The sequence below is a fragment of the Heteronotia binoei genome, chromosome 14, assembly GCF_032191835.1.
Source record: "Heteronotia binoei isolate CCM8104 ecotype False Entrance Well chromosome 14, APGP_CSIRO_Hbin_v1, whole genome shotgun sequence".
Lineage (NCBI taxonomy): Eukaryota > Metazoa > Chordata > Lepidosauria > Squamata > Gekkonidae > Heteronotia > Heteronotia binoei.
Window position 1 is genome coordinate 27,414,750 of NC_083236.1, and position 23,463 is coordinate 27,438,212.

The following is a 23,463-nucleotide window of genomic DNA, read 5'->3' on the forward strand; positions in this document are numbered from 1 at the left end:
GAAAGAAAGAAAGAAAGAAAGAAAGAAAGAAAGAAAGAAAGAAGAAGGAAGGAAGGAAGGAAGAAAGAAAGAAAGAAAGAAAGAAAGAAAGAAAGAAAGAAAGAAAGAAAGAAAGAAAGAAAGAAAGAAAGAAAGAAGGAAGGAAGGAAGGAAGGAAGGAAGGAAGGAAGGAAGGAAGGAAGGCCCTTGGCATTTTTATACAGGAATAGGCAGATGGGTTTAAGCACACAAGGTTCCCCCTTTTTATTGTTATTTATTAACTGTGATCACCAGGGCTTTTTTGTAGCTTTGCATATTAAGCTCCTTTGCATATTAAGCATGTTAAATCACACACCTCCTCATATTAAGGAACTCCTTTGCATATTAAGCATGTTAAATCACACACCCCTGATGTAGCCAATCCTCCAAGATCTTACAGGGCTCTTAGTACAGGGCCTACTGTAAGCTCCAGGAGGATTGGCTACATCAGGGGGTGTGGCCTAATATGCAAAGGAGTTCCTGCTACAAAAATAGCCCTGCTGTTCACCCTGACCCAAATGGCCCACATCTGAAAAGCTATGTAGGGTTGGCCCTGGTTAGTATTTTGATGTTATCTGTTATCTATCTGAATGTTATCTGTTATCTATCTCCAGACCAAGGGAGGCCAGACTGTGCTCTACATTGGCGTCAGTGGAAACAAAATGAAATCAAATATATAAAATGTTAGGCAAACCAATAAATTTAATGAAAATTACTCAGTTTTTTAAAAGGAAAGTTAATTGGAAAATTGTGTATATGACCATTAAAAGATACCTCAGAAAAATCATTCCCACAAGTAGTCCCAGATTGTCCTGTTTTCTTCAGTTGAGTTGTTACAATAAAACACCCATCATTCACTTTGGGTTGGATCCAAACTAAACTGTTTCCACCAATTACCCCTTCCTTCTGCAGCTCCCCACCCCTGCCATGTCATTCCACAGGATCCCCTATCCCCCAGGAGCAGGATTTGATGGAGATCAGTGAGCTTCAGTGAGGGAGGGGGAGGTGGGAAAAAATTGTTCTGCTGATAGAAAATTTAGCCTGGATGCAACCCATTGTTACCTGAAAGGATCCTTTGGAAAAGTTGCTTAGGCCATTGGTAGTCATTTCACACAGAGAATAACCTATCCGTTGTGTCACCAACATATGTAACCAACTGCCACAAAATATTCCAGCAGTGGCCGTTCCCCCTCCTTGCAGTAGCCACCCAATAAATACAAGGGTTCTCTCATCTCCAGACACCAGGTTCAAGGATTTCTTCTTCAGGAGGGGACCTCAAGACATCTCCCTTCAAGGCAACTGAAATTTTCCCTTCGCTTAAGGAAGCACTATCACCTTAATCCACCTCAGCAATCTCCTGCAATGAGACATCACCATAACTGAAATTCATCCAAGTGACTGCAACTCGGTTGTGCTCTGATTGCATTCTGACAATGCCTTGTTGGAATAGATGTAGCTCTTCAGGCTGGCATTGCTATAAGAAATTGATTGAGCCAGATTATAGGGTTTTTAAAAAGAGCTGACCACAATCTGAGAGAAGCTTCATGTATCTGCAATTACTTCTTTTCTCCTCATGTGGTCTCTAGTTGGATAGGCTATTGAAACAGTAAATTAGTTGCAGAGCCTGGCTATATGAGGCTAATGAATGAGCAACAATCCTTCTTTAAACCTGCCTACAATGCTCTAAAAATATCCTCTCCAGCTTCCAGGTGCCATTATGAGGTATGCCCTGTTCCTGTTCTTTCTGGTAGCACTTGATTGGCTGTTCTTGGATTTTGGTCTCATCTAGTAAACTAATCTTTTGTTCTTCATGATCTTGGTCCCTCATATCACCTCTCTCTCTATGTTCTGCCATGACAGTTTTGCTCATATGAGAAGGCTAGGGCTTTTAATGTAGGGGAACTTATTTGCATATTAGGCCACATCTCTGATGCCAAGCCAGCCAGAACTGCGTTCCTGCTCAAAAACAGCCAGCGACAACCGCCTGTATATGTGCTTTCTCTGTTGTTCCCCTCACCTTATGGAATGGCCTGTCTGAGGAGGCTATCCTGGCTTTCCACAGACTATGCAAAATTGCATTATTTACAATGGCATTACTACACAGGTAATGTACGAAATGGTTTACAATGTGACTGGGATAAATTATTAGGGGCTGTGGTTTACACTACTATGTATAGCTTGCTCTGAGTAGGAACCTACTATGTAATTTTTGCATTGTTTACTTTATCATGATAATACTTTACAGTTCTATTTTTTAGATCTCTGGTTGGTTCCAGACTTCTACAATCCTTATTGTATTTTATTGTGAATTGAATGTTTCATCCTGTTGATCATATTGATTTGTTCTGTGGAATCTGCCTTGAGTCCCACTGAGAAAGGCAGACTATAAATAGTCAACCAGGGCTTTTTTTGAGCAGGAACGCACAGGAGCACAGTTCCGGCTGGCTTGGTGTCAGGGGGTGTGGCCTAATTTGCAAATGAGCTCCTGCTGGGCTTTTCCTACAAAAAGCCCTGTGTAAAACAATGGTGACATCAAGGGGTATGGCCTAATATGCAAATGAGTTGCTGCTGGGCTTTTTCTACAAAAAAGGCTCTGATGTCAACAAACAAATAAAAATATGGTATTTAAATAGGCTCTGATCCATAGGTGCTGAGAAGCCCCTTGCTGAACAGATGCTCATCTCTAAAGTCCAATTTCCTGTTTGGAGGAGAGAAAATAATGATGTACAAGTACCAGGACATAAGCACACAATTTTGAACACACTCAGTTAAATGCATTGCTTTTTAGCACTTTGGTATATCTAGCCAAGAGCATGCAGCAAACATACAAACACCTTCATTTCGACACCTTGAAGGAAGGCAAGACCAGTGATGGTCCTTGATGGCTAAGGAAACGCTCCCCCCCCCTCCATCACAAAGGAGTCTTTATCCACTCGCTTGGCAGTTCAGCATGGAAAATGCAAGTTCCACCCTCTGTGTTAGAGAGCACTCCAGGCTATTTATTCTGAGCTGCCAATCTCCCCAGCTGTTTCCTAGCAAAAGTAGGTTGAGCTTTCATAACAAAGAACATGATATTTCTGTATTACGAGTGAAAAAGAAGGCGGGAGCTCCGGCTAAACCAAGCGAGGAAGTGACTGCAGCCCCACTTGCACGAAACCTCAGTGTGAGAGACAGCGGGATCAGCAAGAGCAGCAACAGCGCAGTGGCTTCACAGAAGGCATGGCGGGACCTCAGTGCTGCGCTGTCATGGTGACAGGGGCCAACCGTGGCATCGGCCTGGAGTTGGTGAAACACTTTCTTAAGGAACCAAATCCCCCCAAGGTGGTGTTTGGAACCTGCCGTGACCCAAAAGGACCAAAAGGACAGGTGAGTTGTGGCTCTTGCTTAACAAACCTGGAAGGCAGGAAGCGCAGCAGGGCAAAAAGTCCTCCCTTGGCATAGCTGGGATGGTGGCTTCCTGCTGCCTCCCTCCTTCCCATCACAACAGCGAACTATTTCGAACAGTGCAAATGTCTCCTGAGCTGAAGGCCCAAGATTTGAACTTATGTAACTCTGGCTTCTGCACTCCACATGGATTGCAGGGTATTTTTGAAGAGCGTGCACTGAAGGATGCCTGCTCATGAAGCTGGAGCAAACCAGTAGTCCAATTTCTCATGGTGGGCTACTGCATACCTCCAGGAAGCCCACAAGCAAGGCAAAATATCAGTTGCCTTTCGCTGCTATTGCCCTCCACCCCAAGCAGCTTCTATTCTCTGGCATGGATAAGGAGCTTCGATTTAACTGTTATGGCTATCCTGCTCCATTAATATGTCAAATCTAAGCCCGAATATCTGATTGCAGTGAATTCTGAAAGTAAATCATGTGTTGTATCAAAGAAAATAGTGTTTTCTTTGTCCTGTGCAGAAGCTACTGGCCTGGATCCAAATGCATTAAGAAAACTAAAGTGCCCTTGCGTTTTATTAAGAAGGGGCACTGTGGAGTGCAGAAGCCAGAGTTACATAAGTTCAAATCTTGGGCCTTCAGCTCAGGAAACATTTGCGCTGTTCAAAATAGTTCGCTGTTGTGAAGGGAAGGAGGGAGGCAGCAGGAAGCCACCATCCCAGCTATGCCAATTTCTGCTTATTTCGTCCTCCCACTGCAGTCCCTCCCCGCCACTATATTGTTCACAGGCTCCCCAGAACAAAATTTTAGAAGTCTAAGTGGGCTGCAGTGGCAGGAATGAGTCTGAAAACTTTGGACTCCTTCTTAAGAAAACTTAGGAACACTTACGTTTTCTGATATGAATGGTTGAATCCTGGCCACTCTCAATCAATTTACTTGCATTATCCCAAGATCTAGGGGAGGGGGAAAAATCTATGATGCTGTGCACAGTTTTACAAAACCTTCTAAATGCAAAGGCAACAAAGGTTTCAGTATCTCCTGTGGCTGCTTTCACATGGAACTCATGGCTTTCTTTGCCAGCCAAACTTCCATGTTTCGAAGGGCAGAGGTTCTGTGTGATATTGTTGTTTGGTTGCCTCCCTTTGGGTTTTCTCCAGCCCTACTGCTGCTTTTCCGGAACCATCTTTGGTATGGTCATTCTTAAAAGATCATATCCAACATGAATTTGGAGAAAGTGTGGAAGGGTCACATGGCCTGTGTCACTTCTCCCATCTGCCGCCACCACCCTCCCTGTGCCAGTGGAACTTTTCTCCTTTTCATAGAATTACAAATAGTGCTAACATACTATAGTAATTTCCCAACTATTGATAGCAAAAAGAACTTGCAAAAAGCCCACTAGTGGTTGTGGTGATGGCGGGGAAATTGGGAGAGGGAAAAGCACAGGGCAACCCCCTGGATGGAAGTTGCATGGCTGCTGTGAATATTGTTGCATTGAATTACACTGACGTATTTTTGCCTTTTACCAGTAGAAGGCTAAGTTGCTATCCAACTCAGTTTACAGACTAGCCTTAAGGTTGCGCTGGACTACTGGGTTTTGACAAGCTATTCTGGTTGTTTCCACAAGGAGATTTTGCTCTGGTTCGCAATCCAAACTGTATCAGGATTTTGAGGTTTTTGTATTTGGAGCCCACCATGCAATGTCCCCATAACAGCTGCTTTCTGGGATTACCCCTGCTTTACCAGAACCTTTCCCAAACCTAGTTAGATACAGTCTTTTGGGAAAGACTGCAGACATACACTTTTGCCTGCTGTGTGGACAGGAAGGTGCATATTTCCCATGAAAATGAACACCATTTTCCTTGCTTCAGTCCTGATAGCCTCCATTCCACCCACCCTCCCCATGCATCAAGAAAACTTTTTTTGGAAGTCTTAAAAATGACACTTGATCTATTGCTATAGCATTATGACAACCTATCTACTATTTCCTCTGAATCCTCAGCTATAATTTTGTTAAAGGGTAAGTTTCTAGCACATTTTGTTGTATAATATCTCATCAACAAAAAAGCATACACTCTAAAACACAAAAGTTTGGAATTCAAAGGAACTAATAATGACTTATCTATGACTTATAAGGAACTTATAATGACTTATAAGTCATTATGGCCATCTGACAGCAATGAAGATCCTGTGAATTTTGGGGGAGGTATTTGTGAGTTTCCTGCATCGTGCAGGGGGCTGGACTAGATGACTCTGGATGTCCCTTCCAACTCTATGATTCTATAATTCTAATGCTATAGCAATATACTAAGTACTGATTTTTGTAGAATCCACAAAAAAGCTCTCTGGTAGTGGTGGTGGAGAAATGACAGTCATTGGCAGCTGAAATAAGGAAAGGGTGGGGAAACTGCCATGTGGAGACTCCAGTACCACTGAAAGTATCTAGCATCCATGAGAGCTAGACAGAGAATCATTGTCATATAGAAGGAGCCTCCCCTCACATCTGCAATATGGGGATTGTGATTCTGATCTACCTGACAGTTTTGCTTTAAGGATGATGAGAAAATAATGCATGTGACCTGCATAGAACACTCTAAAGCATTTTATAAATTACAATTATTTTCTTGTAGGAATTGAGAAATATGGCTTCCAAGCACTCCAACCTGATAATTCTGCCACTTGGTAGGTCCTTCTGTTCTCCAGTCTCTCCTTTCTGCCAAAAGACTTTTCATTCATGCCAAAGGCTTTTGTTTACTGAGCTTATTTTCTGTGTTTGCAGCTCCCTCCCCACCAATTTATATCTTTCTATATCTGAAGGCAGTGTGTTGAATGCCCTCTAGGAAAGTACACACAGAGTTGTTTTACTTGAGTGTCAACACAACTCACAATTTTGACAAGACAGACATTAATTTGTTTGCTTAAAATATTTATAGCACACTCACACAATAAAATATCCCCAAGGCAGTTTACAACATTCAATAAATGTAAAAACAGCAATAGAGAATGTGAAGCACAAAAAAAATTACACAGAAGCAACAATAACAAGAATTAAAAGCAGCAATTAAAATAATTAAAACAACAGCAACAGAAGCATCAAGTAATTCCACCCAGGCTCATAACTTTCAGGGCCTAACCACACAATACACTTGTTCCCAAGCATTCCCCACTCGTCTGGATCCTGTCAAGCAGATGTGTGCTGTTGAAACTTTGATTCTCAGAGGACCCAATTTACAGCAAGACCACAGCATGCAGGGAGAAGGGGTTTCTCCTCTGCATTGTTTTCCAAGCCTGAAATGGCCCTGGGGAGTAACTGTTTGTCCAATTAGGTCAACTGATGGGCTACATGCCTACCCATTGGCTGCATTTATTTATTTACAGCATTAAAACCCTGCAGGGTAAAGAGTAGGGGTCCCAAATCCCCCGCTAGGCCTGGAGACCCCTGATTTGGAGCCTCCTCCTCCCGCTGGCCATAAAAGGGAAAGCGGGGGGGGGGAGGGGGAGAACGGCAGCCCTTCGCACCCAGCCCCGATCGCAGCAGCCAGAGCTCTTCCGTTTTCTCAGGCTGCTTCCCGCCCCCAGTCAGCTGGCCGGTGAAGGGAGGGGAGCCCAGCCACGCCCCCAAAGGACCATGTGCCTTTGCACCTCCGGAGGTGAGTGAGTTCTGTCTCCTGCATCAGATTTCCCAGAAAGGGGGTGGGGGGGGGTGGGGGGGAGGGGGGTGGAGAGGGAAACGTCTTCTCATAGGGTATAATGGGGAATTGATCTGGAGGTTTCGGGGGCTCTGGGGGAGCTGTTTTTTGAGGTAGAGGCACCAAATTTTCAATATAGTATCTAGTGCCTCTCCCCAAAGTATCCCCCAAATTTCAAAACGATTGGACCAGGGGGTCCAATTCTATGAGCCCCAAAAGAAGGTGCCCTTATCCTTCATTATTTCCTATGGAAGGAAGACATTTAAAAAGGTGTGCTGTCCCTTTAAATGTGATGGCCAGAACTCTCTTGGAGTTCAATTATGCTTGTCACACTCTTGTTCCTGGCTCCGCCCCAATGTCTCCTGGCTCCACCCCCAAAGTCTCCTGGCTCCACCCCCAAAGTCCCCAGATATTTCTTGAATTGGACTTGGCAACCCTAGTAAAGAGCAGTTCCTTTGGGGCGATTTAAGTTTGTGAAAATGGCAGAGGGCAGAGGCTTAAGCCCCTTCTTCCTACATGCCATGGTCTTTACCCAAATTTGGCCCTTGAATGCCTAGAAATCAGGTTTCACATGGGAACACACACACACACATCTGCTTGTCAGGACAGAGGTCACACTCAGGAATGGGCCCAAGAAGAATATAATATATAGCCAGGCCTACAGTAGAACACCAAAGAAGACAAAATATTAATTTCTGGGAGGGCAGAGTTTTGAAGCCTCAGCACCTGACGCTTATCCACTTTCTTCCTGACAGTGGGGGCACATAGAACGGGGCCTCTGAGGGTGTCCTTACCATCAGGCAGGTCCCTGTGGAAAGAGAAGGTCCTTCAAGGCGCATACTATGTAAGGCTTCATAGAACACATTCTGCATAATACCTTTTATTATCCAAAAAAACAGAACACAGTCCACCTAATGCTTTCTATTCACCATCCAAAATCCTCAAACACAATCCACATAATACCTTTTATCAGCTCTCCAAAAACCCAGAACACAGTCTATATAATACCTTTCATTAACACCCAAATGACACACAACTGTGTGCAAGCTTTCGAGTTCTCCAGAACTCTTCTTCAGGTTGAATGTTACGATTTAAAAAACATGGAAAGGAATATGCCCTTAAATGAGAATGTCCTGAATAATATTCCTTTACCTATTGTATTTTATTTTATTATAACATCTAACATGAAAAAGAATTCTGGAGAACATGAAAGCTCACATGTTGTTAATATCCCATTTATGTAGACCTATTAAAACATTATATTAAAATATAAGAGCCCCGTGGCACAGAGTGGTAAAGCTGCAGTACTGTAGTCGGAGCCCTCTGCTCACGACCTGAGTTCGATCCCACTGAAAGTTGGTTCAGGTAGCTGGCTCGAGGTTGACTCAGCCTTCCATCCTTCCAAGGTCGGTAAAATGAGGACCCAGCTTGCTGGGGGGGAAGTGTAGATGACTGGGGAAGGCAATGGCAAACCACCCCGTAAAAAAGGCTGCCATGAAAATGTTGTGAAGCAACGTCACCCCAGAGTTGATGCACAGGGGATTACCTTAACCTTTACCTTTATTAAAACATTACGTGGATCATGTTCTGTTTCTTGGGTGCGGTTTTTTTTCATTTGGACCTGCACTGCTAACAATTTATTTATAGAACCATCACTTAGAATTGTTTTCTGGGAAGCATAATCATTAGAAATCTGAGTCTCCTCCTGATATTGATGTTCATGTTAAAGTAAACTTAATTGATTCAATTCAGAAACAAACAAAAATAGAATTGGATTAAAGTCATGTTAGGAGAGAGGAGAAAGGCAGTCTGGCAGTCACCCAACCTTCTCCAAGTGCTGTTTGAACATTCATTGCATTTTGATGCCAGTGGGCTTGGTTGGGTATCTTTCTTACCTCACACTCAAAAGGATGGGGTGTGGCTGCCATGGCAAATGTACATTGCTAGCTCTTTGCAAGAGTCACTCTTACAAGGGATCAGTCAACAGAGATTAGCAATTCAATTGGCTAAAAAGGGCGTAGCTCTGTTCAGGACTGGCAGCCTGGCAATTCAGGGGCCCTCCATCCCAAGTCCTGACAAGTCTCCAATTCTTTCAAATGTTTTACTGAGGTCCTGTTATTCTCTGTTTTGTTTTTCAAATAACAGCATACTCTGATAGCATTTGAAACATAATCCTTGCTCATCCTTAGCCCCCATCCACACTCCCACACCTGGCTGAACAAAGTCACAGTTGCAAAGTCTTGCCAATATGACCCTTTCACCTCCATGGATGAGAAGTTAACACCAGAGTAAGCAAACACAGCCTGGGCATGCAGAGTAAAGGATGACGGGATTGGGAAGGGATCTGTTTTCCCATAATACTCAGGGAACAAGGGAACAGGACAGCATTTCTTAGTACCCTTTTTTAAAAAGTACTCACATTTACTCAATAAGCAAAGCAACCCTCTATAAAAGACAATCCTGTGCATTCCTCCTCAAAAATATGCACTAAAATATTTTCACTAGACCTGTTACTTTTTGTTAATTAAAAAAAAAGCCCAGCAGGAACTCATTTGCACATTAGGCCACACACCCCTGACATCACCATTGTTTTGCACAGGGCAAACCACCCCATAAAAAGTCTGCCGTGAAAATGTTGTGAAAGCAACATCACCCCAGAGTCGGAAACGACTGGTGCTTGCACAGGGGACCTTTCCTTTCCCCCTTTTTTGTAGGAAAAGCCCAGCAGGAACTCACTTGCATATTAAGCCACATCCCCTGAGAGCCCCGTGGTGCAGAGTGTTAAAGCTGCAGTACTGCAGTCCTAAGTTCTGCTCACAACCTGAGTTCAATCCCCAGCAGTAGCTAGGTTTTCAGGTAGCTGGCTTGAGGTTGACTCAGCCTTCCATCCTTCTGAGGTCGGTAAAATGAGTACCCAGCTTGCTGGGGGGAAAGTGTAGATGGCTGGGGAAGGCAATGGCAAACCACCCTGTAAAAGGTCTGCCATGGAAACGTTGTGAAAGCAACGTCACCTCAGAGTTGGAAACGACTGGTGCTTGCATAGGGGACCTTTCCTTTTTCCTTCCTGATGCCAAGCCAGCCAGAACTGCATTCCTGAATGTTCCTGCTAAAAAAAAAAAAGCCCTCATATGTAAAAAATGACCTTTCCCACTTCTTTTTCCTTTTTAAACTTTTTGATGGTGTGCTTTCGGGAGGGGGACGCGATTCTAGTCTTGCATTGGAGTCAGTAAGGTAGAAAGGCAGTTGTAACTAAGTTAATGACAAACTTGGCTACCCTTGTGGATTCCTAATCAAGTTGGTATTCAGAGAGGATTAGTGGTGTGCCAAAGGCAGGATATCAGCTTTTCATCTTCTGAGAACACCACACAACTCTAAACAGTATCAGGGAGTGCCCTTGGGGCTGGCAAACTGCCCACAAACAACATTGACTAAACAGAACATGCAAACCCGTTTCAGACATCCTGAGCTCTGAAATAAAAGTCCTTTTCATTTTCCAGATCTGATTCTGACCAGCTGGTGTTTAAGGAGTTCTCCTTACATATGGCTCCAATAATTATGTCCCCCCCCCCCCCCCCTTTCTCCAAGCAGAAAGAAGTTCAGGATCTGCTTGAACTGGTTTCTTTGGGAAGAGAGAATCCACTCTAGACAGTGGACAGGGCCAGCTCTATCACTAGACAAACTAGGAAATTGTCTAGGGCACCAGCCTTCTGTGGGGCACTGAATTGGATGCCCCCCATGTGACTCGGTGACATTATCAGTCCCGGGGGCGGGGCACCAGAAGTTAGCCTTGCCTAGGGCACCAGACAGTGTAGGGCCGGCCTAATTGTGGTGTATCTTGTAATGTTTTCTTTGCTTAAAGTGTTGTGACTTTTGGTTGGCCTTTCTCTTTCCCTCTCTGTATTGGCATCAAGACCAGCTCTTCTTCTTGGCCAGTCACATAAGACCCAGAAAATGAGTTTTGGTCATTCATGGTATAAAGACTGAGCCCCAAACAAGATGATACGTTTTTTGCAAAAGTCAGTTTGGGGCTCACCCAGCACAACTTGCCTCTGTGCATCCAGACAGTGGATATAACAAATTTTGTAGACCATCTCTGCAGCACAGGGAGAGGAAGGGTTTCAATCTTCTTCCAAATGCCATTTTGCTGACCTGAAACAGTTTCAGAGGTGTTATTTGCTCCATTGGTCAGATGGCTACATGTGCAGCATTTGGACAAATGACGCAGTGAGTTCTCCACAACTACTGTTTGGTTGCAAGGACGGTGAATTGGCTCAGGAGAACCCCCCCCCCCCCCCCAATGACTGGATTGGGCCCAGGAACCTGCAGAAAAGGGGCTGCCTGCTACCGCAAGGCAAATTCCCTGTAGTCTCATTTGCACTCACCAGAAACAATGGTGGTCCTGGAAAGAAACAAGCTTCTCTTCCTTTAGAACTCAAACCTAGCAAATTCATTTCCACAAATATAAAATACAGTAAAACCGGACCGAAGTTCCTCCACCCATGGTGGCAACTAGCTATGTGAGGACTGAAACGACTTCTTTTTTTAACCCAGCTGAGCCTTACTCAAAAGAAAGTCACTTTTCCCTTTTTAGAAGCCACAGATCCATCAAGTGTTGACGCAGCTGCCAAGAAGGCGGAGGCCCACCTGGGAGGCCGCGGCCTGAACCTCCTCATCAACAATGCTGGTGTCATGCCACCTTGTTCCATGGATTCAATCACCGCTAAAGACCTGCTGGATGTCTACAACACCAACGTTGTTGGGCCAATGTTAGTCACCAAGGTAAGTGTCTCCACTCTTGGGGAAAAGTTGTGGGAAAAGGAGAAGAAAAAGAGGGGTTGGTTTTCATACCCTGCTTGAGTCTCAAAGCAGCCTACAATCACCTTCCCTTCTTCTCCCCACCACAGGCACCTTGTGAGGCAGGTGGGGCTGAGAGAGTTCTGAGAAAACTGTCACTGGCCCTATGATCACCTAGCAGGCATCATATGGAGGAGTTGGGAATCAAACCCCGTGTGCCAGATTAGAGTTAGAGTCTACAGCTCTTAAACTGGGAAGGGACGGTGGCTCAGTGGTAGAGTATCTGCTTGGTAAGCAGAAGGTCCCAGGTTCAATCCCTGGCATCTCCAAAAAGGGTCCAGGCAAGTAGGCATGAAAATCCTCAGTTTGAGACCCTGGAGAGCCGCTGCCAGTCTGAGAAGACAATACCGACTTTGATGGACCAAGGATCTGATTCAGTATGTTCATATTCAACCACTACACTACACCACACTGGCCTAGTGGGAAGGAGTGCCTAGAGGGGAAGCAAAAGTTTTTTTCTTCATTCCCTAACTTTACACCTATGCTGGGAGCAGGACACAGCCTGAAGGGGCTTGGGGTACTGTCTAAGCCCAGCTCTTTTCCTGGTATGCCTGGTCATGTCTCTAGGCCAACACTCCTGTGTCAGGTTTGTACAGGTGTGGTGCCAGCAGGGGCAGGGCACTTTGCTGGCATATCTCCCAGTTACACTGGCATGGGACTTGATTTCTATCCTTAGCATTTTATGGGCTGGCCTTGGGACTGTGCCTCCAGTGTCTTCAAATCCTTGGCTGATCTAACAAAGCTGCGGATTCTTAATTCTTTCTCTTCTGGAGGAGCCAGTGAAGACACAGCAGTGTAGAAAGCGAGGTGTATAAAAAGCAGGGCTGCCAGCCTCCAGGTGGGTTAGAACAAGAGAGAAGTCACTTTGAGACAGAGAGAAATACAACTATACAGTTATAGTGACCAAATAACGAAATGATATTAACAATAAAAGCAAGGTACAATTGCAGCGAGGAGTCCCAATGTTTAGGGGATCGACTTGAAACATCCTGCTTCGATCATTCTTCATGCATGGGGTGCTCCATTCTTAATAAACATGCAACTACAAAATAAATATAGTATAAGGTTACAACGCACTACAAAAAATGCAAAAAATACAAAAAGGGCAACAAAGGGGGACGCACTACATGTCTCTTTGTTGGCACATGTGCCTTTGTTGGCCTATTTGTATTTTTTGCATTTTTTGTAGTGCGTTGTAACCTTATACTATATTTATTTTGTAGTTGCATGTTTATTAAGAATGGAGCACCCCATGCATGAAGAATGATCGAAGCAGGACATTTCAAGTCGACCCCCTGCACGTTGGGACTCCTTGCTGCTTATTGTTATTAATGCAATTGTACCTTGCTTAATTGTTAATATCATTTTGTTATTTGGTCACTATAACCGTGGTTGTATTTTTCTCAGCCTCCAGGTGGGGCCTGGGGATCTCCCAGAATTACAACTAATTTCCATACTACAGAGATCAGTTCCCCTGGAGAAACTTTGGAGGATGGACTCTATGGGATTACACCCCCACGGAACTCCTTCCCACACAATTTCCCAAGCCAGTATTGGTAACCCAAAGAACAAGCAGGGCCAGGGGGCTTGGTCTTCTTCTTAGGAGTCTGTGTAATTTTTAAAAAGGGAGATTCCTATCTGAAGCACTTGCATGTCCTACATTTATTGTTGGGCAAACCAGCTGGGTATGGAAAGGCCATTTTGCTACCAAATCAATAGTTCTTCCTCCTCCCTCTAGGCCTTCTTGCCTTTACTGAAGAAGGCTGCCCATGCATGCCAGCAGAAAGGCTTGAGCTGCGGGAAAGCTGCCATCATCAATATGTCCACCATCCTGGGATCTATTGAGAAGACCCCCGAAACCTATTTCTTCATGCCTGTGGTCTCCTATCGCTGCAGTAAGGTAAGCATCCCTCTGTGGGATGTAGACAAAATCTGGCGTTTCTGTTAATTAGGCTCCATGGTAGAAGAGTGCTTAGGCTTGATGTCAAGCTGCCAATGATATAGTGCTATCGTCATGAGTAAGTTGTGATCCATCTGTGACTCCAGGATGGAGTCCATGTTGAAATTGTTCTTTTAAAAAATCAGGATTACGAACGGAGATAAAGGCCACTTCCACACAGGGGTGGGAAAAGCCACCCCCCAGGCTGCGAGCAGATGGGCAGCCTTGCTCTGGCAGCCTCTTGGCTTTAAAAAAGCAGGTGCTGTTTGAGGCACGTCGTGGCAATCAGAGGGCGCATGTCCAACTGCCAAGAGAGGCACAGGCCATGCATGCAGCAAAGGAGCAGTCACACCTTGCACATACAAGGTGTGTACATGGCACGCCCCAGCCATTCAGATAGCTGGGAAATGTGCCATGGAAGCATCTCAGTGATTTGCCAATGGGAAGTACCTGGTGGCTATTAGAAGTGGAGTCGAAGCATTGGAAGATGAGGTAGATGTGATTGCATGGTGGGGCCCAGATGTGCCCATGTGACCATGTGTTTTTAATCCAGGGGTGTGGGATGGCTATGGCAGGGCAAATGTTCCATCTGAATGAAGCCCTGCTGTGGAAGCAGAAGCACATATAGTACAGGTAGGTCGGATGCACACACCTTGTCCCCAAGGCCCAAACTAATCACTGCTGTCTCTGCCCCTCCCCCATTATGTCAGTGCAGAATCACTGATGAGTACTGTTGGCAACACCCCTTCCCCTTTTCACAGGGTTGAAATTGAGGGGATGGGAGAAAAGCAGAGTTTAGTTCTGTCCTGTTGAAGGCGAAGTTTTTCTCCACTTGCTTCTCAGATCACCTGTGAGCTGAGCGTCCACAGAGAAGTTCTGCCTGCAGCTACTCTGCTATTTCCCCTTTAAGTCAGAACAAAGTCAATTCACGCTACATTAAGGGGGAAATCCTTGAAACTCCACAAGTTGTGCCTAGAAGGAACAAAGTCTTGTGTGGAAGTTGTTCCCAAGAGAGGAGGTGTGCTGTGTTTCACACACCAAAAAACTCCATGGGCAAGCAGCCCAAGTGTCTTGATGGGCCTGCATCCTATGAGATAAATCTTCACAATTCATGGAAGAATTGTCCTCTCCTTATTTATTTGTTCTGTTATTTGATGGGTGCCAAAATGCTGAATCTGTTTGTGTTAGGACACCCATTATATATTCCAGAGTCAGGCTGCATGAGGGGAGCAGGGTATGCACCGTGTGATCACTACTGTAAGCGATAGCACTGGCCATTGTATAATTCTGCCCTTAAAATTCTGCCCTCAAGAATAGGCTACTGTAACGCCCTTTACATGGGGGCGCCCTTGACGCGAACCCGGAAGCTGCAACTAGTGCAGAATGCTGAAGCCAGGTTGTTATTGGAGCTACCTTTACGGGAGCACATCCAACCTGCGCTGGAGACATTGCTCTGGTTGCCTGTGGCGTTCTAGGCTCGCTTCAAGGTGTTGGTGATGACCTTCAAAGCTCTATATGGCCTGGGACCTGCCTACCTCTGGGACCGCCTGATTTATTTATTAATAAATATTTTATAAATTTATTTATTTATCAAATAAATATAAAACTAGCCACCTAATGCAGTAAATTTACACCAGTAGCTGTTGCTTCAAGAAAATAGTCTTCATGCCAGGAACCAGAAAGACTTTGTGGCTGGTGTTGCAGTTTCCAGCTATGGCAGGGGAAAGTCATCTTGTTTTCTACAGTCCTTCGGTCTTACCCAAGCCCTCTCCTTATTACAGCCGTTGTCCCACTTTTTTGTCCATTCAAACCCCATGATCCCCAGAGTAGTCAACAGTGACTCTTCCTGCCTTTTTCACCTGCAGAAAAGTTGGCTGAATCCAACCACAGGGTTCAGCACTTAGTCCTCAGTTTCAGTTCGTAGGAGGCAAAGCTGAGAAAGATTTTTAACTCAGATCTGGCTTGAAGAGCTGAACTGAGCAGCCTTTGACCATACACTGCTGGCTGGGAGTGGGAAGGAAGAGCTGGGTCCATGTCCGGGCCAAGGCAAATCTTCAATGCCAGTCTTATGATGCCAACCTGGGTTCAGCCAGTGATCCATATGGTTAACTTTATTGACCCCTCCTCCTGCTTTATGATTTGATCTGTTATTTAGTGTCATTTTTTATTCATGTGTTGGTCTCTTTTCAGGCTGCTCTGAACATGCTCACAAAGTGCCAGTCAATGTGTTACAAAGAGGAAGGGATCTTGTGCACCGCAATACATCCTGGCTGGGTGAAAACTGACCTGGGAGGTCATCAGGTAGATTTCTCCGTAGTATCTTGGGAGTTAAAGGTCTCTTGCAAGCAATGGGGTCTTGGGCTTTGCCACCATAAGTGCTAGCATGAATTGCTGCAGAATTCCATTTCCTTTCCTGATGGCATTCGTTTCAGTTCAGCCCATTTCCACTCAATTCCAACAATCACAGTGCACAAATCAAACAGGACAGATCTTAGAACTTAGCATAATACCCCTTACATAGACTTGATTGCAATAGATAGGAATTTTGCCACTGGTAATATAAGCTTTCACCAAAAAGAAAAAATTGAAACCACACACATGGATGATATTCTGCAAAGTTTAGAAATCCAAGGCACCAGCAAATCACAGTGTGACCCTTAATAAAGACTACAAGATAATCACATGTCAGAACAGATTCTACAATATTACTTCCACAAAAATATGCCCTTTCAGACTGAGGAATTTGCTTAAATCTGACCTCCAATGAAACGAATGGTTTTTAATGGCATTAGTGTTTTCTCGCATCACCTATAAATAATGGGTTCAAAAGAAGGAGCAAGTGTTCTTTCCACAGGAAGAACACCATGCTTTTTACACTGCCTGTCTTAAGAAGGTAGCTTATTTTCTCTCTTGCTGATACAAGGAGAACATCAGGGTTGCCATGAGTAGTTTGTGACTTGATGACACACATTATTATTTAATTTTGCACCCCCCGCCCATTCACATAATCTCTCCAGGAAAGTAAATGCATGCCTGAGAGCTTCTCTGTTCCTTGGGTGTTCAGTATGAGCGTGAACCTGCCTTTGCCTTTTCTCTCAGCATGTCCATTTATCTGTTATTTGCAGTTGATTCACTTCCATTTGCCTGCCAAGTCATCTCAGAAAGCAATACATGACATTCTTTACTCAGATTCATTGATTGTAGAATTTCAAGTAGGCTTTAAGAGCTCTTCATACATGTGGGATCTTGTTCCTGCCAAGGTATACAATACATTGTTCCAGGATCCATCTACTATACTCTGCCCTGGGAACTGACAAGCAGATGTGCATTGGGAGTTCCCAGGTAAATCGCAAGATTCTCAGGTCTGCAGGGGCCTGATTTGGATCTTTACAACATGAATGGGGAGAAGGGTCTCAAACCTCCTCTTTGCACCATTTTCCTGATCTGCTGTGGCCCTGAGGATCTGTTAGCTGCCCCATTAGGGACATTTACGTGTAACTCATTGGCATGCATGCTGCCCACAATAGGACAAATCTTGACTCCCCAAGACTGTTTCAGGTTGGGAGAATGGTATAGAGGGAAGGCTTAAGTCCTCTCTATCTGCAGGTCACGGTTCTGATCCAAATTTGGGTTCCTGTTTGCCTGGGAATCAATTATCACCCAGGAATTTCTGGAGCACATCTGCTGGGGATGGATCCAGGAATAACATATCATGTATTGCTTTGTGAACCAGATTTATTTAATTATTTATTATTGTATTTCTGTGATGCGTTTCTCCCCAAAGGTGCTTACAAGAACTTCCAAAATACAAAGCAACCTATTTAAGCAATACAATTTAAACAAGAGAACAAGCAAAACAAACGCATTGTGGGAAGGGGGCCCGATTCACCATTATGGCTAACTACAGATGACTCACAAATGAGCCCAGAAGTTCCAAACCAATAGGCTTTGCATCCAAATGTTCAATTTTGTTTATTTATCTATTTATTTAATTCATTTATACTCTGCTTTTCTCCCCAATTGGGACCCAAGGCAGCTTATATCATTTTTCTCGCCTCCATTTTATCCTCATGACAACCCTGAGAGGTAGGTTAGGCTGTGACTTGACCATGATTCCCAGCAAGTTTCCATAGCACATGGAGGTTCGAGCCCAGGTCTCCCATATATTAGTCTAACACTTTTAACTACTAATCTACACTGGATTTTGTAAGTCAAAGTATTTGTTTAGTGACTTGAAGTGCTGCATGTCACAGATGTGACCGTTTCCCACCATCACCCTCCTCCCTTTATCATGCCAGATCTTTCCAGAAGATGAAACCAAAATAGGGTAGCCAGGACAAATTCACTGTGAAATAGCAAATACTTTCTGCAAGATGTTTTGCAGAAGTTGCTCGGAGTGCAAGCATTATGATAAGTGCAGAATGTGGTCTATTTTTAGCTACATCCAGACAATTCTCCAGTTTGCCCCCCACATCTACATGCTGGCGTTTGACTGAGGCTGTAACATCTTGGTTGACACTAGACTCCAAGAGAAACCAAGTGATGCACCAGCAGGCTAGGAAATACACAGGCGGTCTTTAGCAAGACAGTCATCAATCAAGTCCCTTCCCCACCCTTGTGGATGTGCCACTTTGGTTGCCTTTCCTATTTTCTGACAACCTTCTGAACATTGCAGGCTGACATTACCGTGGAGGAGAGCGTGAAAGGCATTATGAAAGTACTTTGCAACCTCTCTGAAAAACAGCACGGGGTCCTGGTCACTTGGGAAGGGAACGTTCTGCCATGGTGAGAGCCCTGAGTGTAGCAGGAAGGACCAAAGATTCAGCTGGCAACACGCAAGGACCTTTGCACTTCTGTATGTTGGTACAATGAGGCTTTTTAAAAATAAAGTCTTGATGAGCAACTTGTCTTGAATCCCTCTGTTCTGTGTCCCAATATGACATTTAACATGTTTGCTGCAGGATCTTTCAACAATGCATGGTCTAGTGTTCTCAGCCCTGCCTGCCTGTACCTGTCAGCGCTACAACCTCTCAACCTGGTCAAGAAAACACACTCATGCTGAAATCTGTACCCTGCTAGCTACCCCATCATTCCCTTGAGGGAGGCTTCTTTAATCATTCAGGCCTGCTAGCTCTCACAATAACTGTGAGGTAAGCAGCTGCCCTGACCTGTCAGATCTTGGGAGCTAAGCAGGGTCAGCCCTGATTAGTATTTGGATGGGAGACCACCAAGGACTTCCAGGGTCACTATGAAGAGGAAGGCAATGACAGACCACCTGTTAGTCTCAGCTGTGACTTGATAGCAGGTTACACATGCAGCAAACAGCCAAACCCAATGAACATTATGAGGGAAGAGAGGCAGCATTATGCTGTATCGTTAGTAGGGCAGCCTGAACTTCCTCTTGCTTGGAGGATTGTCTTAAATGATCAGATGCTTTGGCACTGTCAGGGCACTTTGGATACCACAAGGAGACTTTGTGTAATACTTAGACTTGGCAACTGGGTACCAGAGCCGGTATTGCAGCAGAAGACCCTCTGGCCTTCATCAGTTGCAGTCCAAGGCACACAACAGTTCTTAGCAACAGAGTGTTGTGGTAGACAAGGAAAAATTGTGTCTTTCCTTGGTGGGAAAGGCCCTTAGCCCAAGGGTTCCCTGGAAAATACACTAATCACCTGCTTCAATCACTCAGGACCTTCTGAGAACATCTGGACTGACCCACTCAGAAGACATCCCTGCAGTACTATACTAGAGTAATAATAAAGGGACAGAGTGGAAAGCCTATAAAATACCTTATGACCAACCTGGTAGCACCTGTACAGTCTAGCATGTGGGGAAGAGATTAAGAGAAATATCCCAGAGAGATAGATTATATTAAGTCAAATAAATTGTCTGCATATTAAAAAGGTTAATTATAAAGGGTGGGGGGAAGGAAAAGTGGTTGGCGTCTAAACTGGGGGTGGGGGGAGAATGACAGAAAATATAATACAGAGAAAGACAAACAGCTTGGAGAGGTTCAAACGAAAAACAATACAGTTGAGCTAGCTGAGTTAAACACACATTACCTAAGCTTTAGCAGGTTCCTTAGAGCATGTGCAGCTGCCCTGCCCTGTCAGGTTCCTTGTAGTGATAAAAGATTGAAGAGGCCATTCACTTCTACCCAACTTCCTGTAGACTGTTTCTGCTGAAGACTGACATCAAGGGAAAATTCCAAATGTTTACAATAAATGGAACTCAACCTAAACCAGTCCCCTTTCTAAGAATGACAACCTTTCTCCAATCCCACACAAATCCCCAGCTTTGATGTCAGGGGCTCCTGTTACAAATAGAGTTCCATCTCCATCAAAGCACCTGGCAATGGCTCTGAACTACCATGACAAATAAGTGGTCTGCTCCAAACTGGACTATCCTTTGTCCAAAGAGGATTAAGTTTGCCAGGATGGTCCAATGTGGAATGGAAAGGAATGGTCATTCTAATGGAACCTTCAATCGAGGTCGCACTCTTGGGCATTAGTAAATGCTAAGGTTACTGTCATATGGAGGTAAAATGTTGGGGGGGGGGGGTGGCAGTAGAATAAAGCTTAAGTCCAGTGGCACCTTTAAGACCAACAAAGTTTAATTCTGGATATAAGCTTTCAGGTCCATGTTTCTGAATTGTTGCATGCACTGCTTGGAAACTTTTGAAGAGGACGTAGCCTGCAACTGGGGTCCTGGCTTCGCACACAATTGCAGCCTCTGCATCAAGACTTGTGTTTGGCAGTGCTGCCTGGAAAGGTGAGCTTGTGGCATGTTTCTCAGCCCATCCTGTCTTGGCAGGGCAATGGTTGTTTGTGTGCCAGACAAACAGATCTCTTCTTGAACAAAATGCACCTCAGCTATATCAGTCCTCAAGCAGACACCACACAGAAAGGTATTTATGAAGGAGAGGGAAAGAAACCAAGCCTCCTTATGCTGAAAAACAGCTTTATTGATTTCATATATAAATACAAAGTTTATAATCATCAGAACGGACAGCTCATGTAAGTCTCTCAGTTTCCTCCCAACACTGATTTGATTGCTAAGGGTTAATTCACACTTGTTAGGGGAAAAACATGTACACTGTAAAAAAAAAAAGTACAAAAAATGGGCAGCCAGTATGGTGCAGTGGTTAGCATGTTGGACTAGGACTTGTGAGATCTGGGTTCAAATCCCTTACTCCAAGAAGCCCACTGGTGACTTTGGGCCAATCCATTTCTCTCAGCCTATCCTACCTGTCAGGGTGGTTGTGAGGATAATAGGAGGAGAAAACTGTTTATGGTGTCCTGAATTCTTTGAAGAAAGGACAGGATAGTAATTTAATAGATAAACAGCTTTTGAAGACAGGTAAGCAGAACACATGAATATTTTAAAAGACCAAGTAGACAAATGTGTGCATACATACAAGCATGTGAGAAGGGAAAGCACATAGTCCTTCATTGCTATCTGAAGCATCATCTAAAAGGCAACACAGCTAGGCCAGCAAACCAACTGTATGCTTTCTCATGCTGGCTTAGGAAAACTTAAAAACCAAATAGGCAAGCCTCTGTGGAGCAAAGCCAAACCAACTTTTTCTTTAAACAAAGGAAAGTGTCATTCAAGCATGTACAAAGACAGAGGAAGCCACCTACAGTATTGGGGGAGGGACCCATTCCTCCTGCAAGGATACAAAAGAAATATGATGGGAGGCCTCTAGGCATGCTGCTTTGGTTCCTGTGATGGGAGAAGTGCACTTCAAGGTTCCACAAGGCTTCTTTTTGTCTGTGCTGTGATAGCATGGCAACCTGCTGGAATTTGCAATTAACTTGAGTGATGTTTCCTTCCATATGACAGGAGTCACACCCAACCAGAGGTCATGACTGAGCTCATAAACCCTAACACTTCAGAAAGCCTCCCCCCCCCCCGCCTTATCCTCCATGTACATAACCTCCACTTTCACAGGTGCTACCTATTTTGGTTGTCCGACCATGGGAAAATATTCTCCTGTGGGGTCCTACCAATTTCTAGAGGAAAAAAAAAATCTGTGTCTGTCTCTTGGAAAGTGATTAGTCTAACAATGCGCTTCAGCTTTTCCGAGGCTTCAGATTGCAAAATGGTCTGTTTAACCTTTTGCAAGCTGCTAACTCTCTAGGAGAAAAGATGGCTGCCTCTCAGCTGGTTTCTTGAGTATCTCTGAAGAATGTAATGCATGCCTGACTCTCAAAGATACATGCAAGATAGCCTGACATTTGATTATAATTGCCTTTCTAAGTCTCTTATCTGCATATGTCACAATAAATTGCTTAATCAGATCTCCTGTGCCAACTGGTAAATCTGCAAATCAAAACAACTGTCCTTACATGCTTAACTACAAGATACTCTTTTCCAGGATCTGACTGTGGTTCCTTACATTACAACAGACTCTAGCCGATTACTTTTCACACTTGGGAAGCCTGAACGTCAATCTCCAATTCTGACATCTATTGCTTTTGCTGTTTTTTCCTGTCCTGTCCACCCAGGCTGACAATTGCCAGACCCCAACTTGCTATTCTTTTAATCTGCTAAAACAATTTTCACTACTTTGCATACTAGTTCACTGCCCACTCTCTCTATATGTAGGACTGATATGCTAATTCCAACACATACTGTTGTCTGATGAAGTGTGCTGTTAGCAGATGAAAGCTTACATTGTGAATAAAAGTTCGTTGGTCTTAAAGGTACTATTGGACTCCAACTTTGTTCTGTTCCTTCAGACCAAAACAGCTGCCCACCTGGATCTATCCACTAACCCAAAGAGCAATGTCAGGGCGTTAGCTTTATAAAGTCTTGTGGGATACTGAGTCCAAGAGAAGCTATTAGAATCCAATATATGTAAAAGCTGGAAAGACCAAGCCTCAATTATTGATCAATTCTCCAACAATTTATTCTTAATTAGAGTATCAATGACAAAAAATAAAATTTATGAAAGAAATCAGGGTTTTTTTTGGTAACAGGAACTCCTTTGCATATTAGGTTCCCCCTTGATTTAGCCAATCCTGTAAGAATTTCCCAAACTCTACCACCCCCCATCCCGTGGCCTGTTTATTTTTACACTTCTCCTTCGTGGCCCACTAAAATTTGGGGGGAATGGAGCCAGAAGACTTTGGAGGTGGAGCCGGGAGACAGGAAATGATGTACAAACATGCTTACAACTCTTGCAATATTTTGTTTAGGAAAGGTAGAATAGTGGGATTTTGCAATGCAATTCTAAAAATAAAACTTCAAGAAAAAGCACAAGGATCATACAGAAAACTAAAAATATAAAATGCTCTCAGCCTGGGAAAACATGAAATGGCAGGGCATTTCAAGCTTCTCCCCCCCCCCCCCCCGGTCTATTCAGATTAGCAATGGCAAGGAAAGGAGGGAGGGAGAGAAAAAGAGAGAAAGAAATAGCAGCCCGGGAAAGCATGAAATGGTAGGGCATTTCAAGCTTCTTCCCCACTCCCCACCCCAGTCGGAAGGAAGGAAGGAAGGAAGGAAGGAAGGAAGGAAGGAAGGAAGGAAGGAAGGAAGGAAGGAAGGAAGGAAGGAAGAAGAAAGAAAGAAAGAAAGAAA

At 44.2% G+C, this 23,463-nt stretch overlaps 1 protein-coding gene across 1 annotated transcript; it reads left to right on the plus strand.

The window, feature by feature from the left end:
* The first annotated feature begins 3,010 nt into the window (after positions 1-3,010).
* Positions 3,011-18,781, plus strand: LOC132582491 (C-signal-like). Its single transcript, XM_060254082.1, has 6 exons — positions 3,011-3,384; positions 6,027-6,078; positions 11,677-11,864; positions 13,678-13,839; positions 16,069-16,179; positions 18,554-18,781. The coding sequence occupies exons 1-6, from the start codon at positions 3,238-3,240 to the stop codon at positions 18,665-18,667; spliced, it is 774 nt and encodes a 257-aa protein (XP_060110065.1). The 5' UTR covers positions 3,011-3,237; the 3' UTR covers positions 18,668-18,781.
* Positions 18,782-23,463: the final 4,682 nt, after the last annotated feature.

What these genes read in the sequence shown, in the direction of transcription:
- LOC132582491 (XM_060254082.1), top strand. Translation starts at nt 3,238, where the DNA reads ATGGCGGGACCTCAGTGCTGCGCTGTCATGGTGACAGGGGCCAACCGT. An exon ending in TCTCCTATCGCTGCAGTAAG is followed by an intron (nt 13,840 to 16,068) that starts GTAAGCATCCCT and finishes GTCTCTTTTCAG; the next exon opens with GCTGCTCTGAACATGCTCAC. An exon ending in CTGACCTGGGAGGTCATCAG is followed by an intron (nt 16,180 to 18,553) that starts GTAGATTTCTCC and finishes TGAACATTGCAG; the next exon opens with GCTGACATTACCGTGGAGGA.